The sequence below is a fragment of the Teleopsis dalmanni genome, chromosome 2 (genome assembly GCF_002237135.1).
Source record: "Teleopsis dalmanni isolate 2A chromosome 2, ASM223713v2, whole genome shotgun sequence".
Taxonomy (NCBI): Eukaryota; Metazoa; Arthropoda; class Insecta; order Diptera; family Diopsidae; genus Teleopsis; species Teleopsis dalmanni.
Genome location: NC_051847.1, coordinates 198,490,802 through 198,496,015, shown reverse-complemented (window position 1 = coordinate 198,496,015; position 5,214 = coordinate 198,490,802). Strand labels below are relative to the sequence as shown.

Here is a 5,214-nt window from a genome sequence, read left to right as displayed (position 1 = left end):
AATACGTAGAAAGTCATGCTAATGTTACTTCACGATTCGCACGGGCGAGACCAATATTTTGTGATTATATAAGTGAATATATAAATAAATATAAATTTTAAACATATGTTTACTAAATGCATTTAAAATTTCCTCAAATAAAAGTAAAATATTACTCCCTTTCAAAAGCAGTGTATTGTCACTAAATTGTGCTTAATAGTTCAAATCTTTTTCACCGAAAATGTGTCGAAGGTATCACTGACTTTATGTGTAAAATTGAGAAGTAGAAAAACTTCACTTTCTATATTTAAACTATATTTGTATCCTGCTTTTATTGTATATATAATAATAATTTGCTAATTTAATTTTTATATTTCAGTTTTTTGGGTGTTTGTGTACATGAAGGTCAACTACATGCTCTCACCGAATACATAAATGGTGGCTCATTGGAACAGTTACTGGCTAATAAAGATATCACACTGACTCCTGTGATGAAATTAAGGTTAGCATTGGGCATCGCAAGGGGTATGTCCTATGTACATGATGCAGGAATTTTTCACAGAGACTTAACTAGTAAAGTAAGTATATTATTTTATCCCTACACTTCCTTTCAGTATTCTCAACTGATTTATTTCAATGTTTTTAGAATGTGCTTATACGTAACTTACCAGAAGGTCAATTTGAAGCTGTAGTAGGTGATTTCGGCTTGGCTGCTAAAATACCAGATAAACAGTAAGTGTAAATTAAATAAAAATAACTTAAATTTCAAAACAAAACGTTGAATTTTAGTGGTAAAACACGCATCGATACCGTCGGATCACCATACTGGGTAAGCCCCGAGTGCTTAAAGGGTCAGTATTATGATCAAACAAGTGATGTGTTTTCTTTTGGCATCATACAATGTGAAATAATAGCGCGTATTGAAGCGGATCCCGATATAATGCCCCGTACAGACTCATTCGGTTTGGACTATCTAGCATTCGTCGAATTATGTCCAATGGATACACCTCCTGTACTCTTAAGACTGGCGTTTTATTGTTGTATAGTAAGTACTAATGACTTGAAACTATTTTAAAAACAAATTATCTAACTTACAACTCATTTATCTTGATAGTATGATCCAAAAAATCGACCAACTTTTCATGATGCCACAAAGAAATTAATTCTACTCATTGAAAAAATTGAGCATGATGCTTTAAGTGCTAGCACGAGTCCGTTAAGTTCACTGGAACTGAATTGTTCAACAAGTGGCAGTGATTCAGAAAATCAAGTTATTCTTTCAACGCCCTATAATGATCGTAATGGTCGTGGTGATCAATATATGGTCGGACGGCAAAATGGCAGTACTACAAAAAAAACAGCTTCAGCAATAATCACAGCTCCAGCTGGTGTACTGACTCCGCGACATTTGCGACAAGTTGACGAAAACGGATTTCTTTTTCCTAACGGTTCTGTTAACAATACGGCATCTGATTCATTTATATGCACATCACCAAATAGTTCCACTGGCTACAACGAATTTGAAGATCGCATTGTTAAAACGCGTGTAAGGCGTGTCACAAAAAAATTAGAAGCTGAGCTATTTCTGCAAAAACATCGACGCTCGCTGAGCGAGAATATTATACATTTTCCTTTGCATACAACTCCCAGTGATAAAGCGCGCTGTCATCAAATGCAGCGCCAACGTTCGACAACCCAGTCACCTACTCCACCACCTGCTGGTGATTACAGTGTCGGTCAAACAACGACTTCTTCTGATCCTCCTGCTTCTATGGTGCTAACGCTGCGCAAAGTAGCTGAAACAATGTGCTTAAAGGACCCACAATACAAGCCCATACGTACAGATCAGAACGGCATTAAGACGAATCCATTTACAGCGCTGGCACAGTTGCGTGGTGTGAAAAAAATATTGGGTGCTAATCCAAAAACTTACGCTGCTGGTGTGGGTGATCTATTCAGTTCATGTTTTGAGATGACTGCACCATTCTTTAAAGAATTGGCTGCACTGCAAAAGAGTGGAGTGTTAACGGATACCAGTACTAGTAATAATAAGAACTTAACATCTAATACATCTAACGAACCAAAGAGTTTACCCACATCACCCCAATTAACGCGAAAGTTTAGTGCTTTTGAGTTAAAACTATCCACAAATGTAGCTTTACCAACAACAAATTTGTCAGCTGAAGATGATGATGATTGTGATGACTGCACTTCTGATGCTGAACAAGATGGTGATAATGGTGGCAACTGTGCTGATGCCGAATCGAGCGATGACTCTGCAGAGCGCCCAACTCATGTAACAACGCCTACAATCCGCAAATATCGAGCTAATTCTCTTTTTACTCATCCACTTTTTCGTGGTACGAACGGTGCTAAAAGTGAAGACAGTTCAACAAGTATTGCCTCGCCGAGTTCCTTGCCAACCGCACTGAGTGTAGATGCTAAATTAAACGAACATGCAAAAAAATCCAAAGAAAAGAGTGTAACAACATCCACACCATGTCCACCGACACCGCCGCCACCACCTTCAGCACCTCTTGTAGCCACACCTGCCTCAGTATCATCTTGCACTGATTACGATTTGCACGAAGTTAAAAGTTCCGACATTTTACCAACAAAGAGCACTCTAACAAGACGAGATTCGATTGAAAGCGGTTTCTACTCATGCTTCAATGAGGAGTCCGACATAGCTTTCAACAGTACATATCGTCAATTAAATGGAGTATGTTCCTCTCTTGGTTACGCCTGTAGCAATAATTGTTGTTTTGAACAGTTAAAGTCACAACTTATGTTGGATGAAAGCAACCAAAGTGAAATTAAGTAAGAAGCTTTTATTAAATCTCTTTATTTCAATCGCACTAAAGTGTTATATATATATTTTTTTTTTTGGTTTTTGTAGTGATAAATTAGCCAGTTTATGCCGCTGCTGTTATTATGCTTCCTCCACCCCCTCATGTCAAGGAACGCAAAATTTGCACAACGATTCTTCTTCTACATCTTCGTCTGTATTACTTATTGACGATGCTGTTGGCAACACATCAACTATGACATCTACTGGTAATGCAGCAGCACTTCGCTCTTTTGATGATTTGGAACTACCGGACACTACAAGACCTCATAGACGCTATCACTGCCATCATCAGCTGTTTAGCTGCAATGGCGATGCAAACAGTACGAGTAATGGTGGTACACCAGGTACTTTCGATATGGGATTAATTAATCGATTAGCTCTTGATTCTGAGCTCCATTCAATTATGCAACGGCATCCCTTTGCCACAAATCAATTGCTTTATTGCAAAAATCGAACCTCGTCCATATACACTGATAGTTCTGATGATATCAGTAGCTTAGCTGGCTCCGATTCCTTATTATGGGATGATCGTTCATTTACGTCAATACCAAGTACACGGTCAGCGCAAATAGCGAAAATCGTCGAATATTTTGAACGTAAACGACAGGGAACTGAAAGTTTACCCAGTTATCAGCGTGGCGGAAGTTGCAACACAAATGCTGCATCTGCGAGTGGTTCAACTTCGTCCTCATCTTCAATGGCAGCTGCAGTAGCCGCATCAGCTTTGGGCAGTAATTATTTATCATATGAACGCAGATATTCTGATTTTAAAAGACATGCAGCCATCAATTCTGACTATGAAGCATTTTGCTTTGAGTTGGATAAAAAACCAACCCAACAACGCCTGACGGTATGTGAGGGTGCAGTTAAATCTAAGTTGCAAATATTTGATAAATTAAAGCAACAACAACAACAGCAGCAACAGCAGAAACAACTGCAGCAGCAGCAACAGCAACAACAAATCTTACAACAACACTCCCTACCGCTGGCGGCGAATAGCAAAAACTCAGCTAACATCTAACTCTAATGCTAAATAGTAAGCTCTAAATTCAACGTCGAGAATTAGAGAGAGAAACTGCATAAATATATTTATAAAGTAACAACAAAATTAAGATACTTTATTTAAACTAAAGCTGCTAAAATAATTATATTAATTATAGTTTTCCGTGTATCTTTTAAATTGAAATATCTAAACTTATATCAATTTATACTTAAATGTTCCACGAAGTAAATAGTTCAAAAGAAATACTTTTTTTATTTTAAGTTAGTTTTCAGTTGTTATTTACATTGAAATTAAAATTAAAATTATATATATTTTATATTAATTCATTAATTATTATTTAAATTAAAAACGGTTGTCTAAAGTAATTAAAATCTATTATTTGCACTAAAAAATTTTTTTCCTACATGAATACACTGATTATAAGTGGTGGTAATGAACTTCATGATATATATAATGTTTATTTCACGCTACTTTATTGTAATAATGAATATAATATTAAAAAACTATAATAAAACTATATTTTAATTTTGCGTAGATACTCCAGTTTTGTGTATATTTGTGTGTTGTTTCATTTTCATATTCAAAAACGAAAGTGCTTATTTTTGCTTAATTAAATTTAATTAAATTTAAGTTTTAATTTATAAGAAATTTAAACAGTATGTATTATTTCAAAAAAGAAAAAAAATTGTTTTTATTTTTAGATACCAAGTTTTATAATTTTTAAGTTGTTAGTGTTAGCAATGCAAGAATAAGCCAAAATAATCTATTAAATTAATATATAGCATGAACTATTCTCTTGAAGCAAATTATGATAGAACGGAAGAAGTTTATTTTATTATAATAAATTAATTCTTAAATTTATTATTACTTATATATACAAATGTTTTATCTTTATAAGTTTCCTAGTCCTCTTTATAATATATTGAAAATTACTATATTTTATATAAGTATGAATATAAATAGCATATCAATTATCCTTTGTTATCTATCTTTTGTATATTTATTTGTGTTCATATATTAAACATATTGAAAGATAAAGTTCTTAAAACGTAAATTAACTATGTTCTAAAATTGTTTCACATTTACACTATATCTTCAAAGTTTTACTAATTAATTGTTAATTAATATATATAATATTTTGTATAATGTTTGCAATCATGTACATGTATATTATGTATTTGCATAAATTGTGTTTAATAATATTTATAACAAAATGTTTGTTGGAGACTATTATTGCTTAAACTTGATATGATTTTCTTTAACTGAAAGTAAATAAATAAATACACTAAAAACAATTAAAACAACAATGTAAATACAGAGATATACAATAGTTTGTAACAAAACAATTGTTAATTGAACGAGGTTGTAAGACTAAAAATGT

General features: G+C 33.6%; 1 protein-coding gene across 1 annotated transcript; it reads left to right on the top strand.

Moving 5' to 3' along the window:
• Positions 1-353: 353 nt before the first annotated feature.
• LOC119676525 (GATA zinc finger domain-containing protein 11-like) lies at positions 354-3,970 on the top strand (the record flags this gene model as incomplete). Its single annotated transcript, XM_038087763.1, has 5 exons — positions 354-557; positions 626-711; positions 769-1,024; positions 1,094-2,799; positions 2,879-3,970. Coding segments are annotated over 5 exons (3,225 nt in total), but the record flags the coding sequence as incomplete, so codon positions are not given.
• Between the last annotated feature and the right edge of the window lie 1,244 nt (positions 3,971-5,214).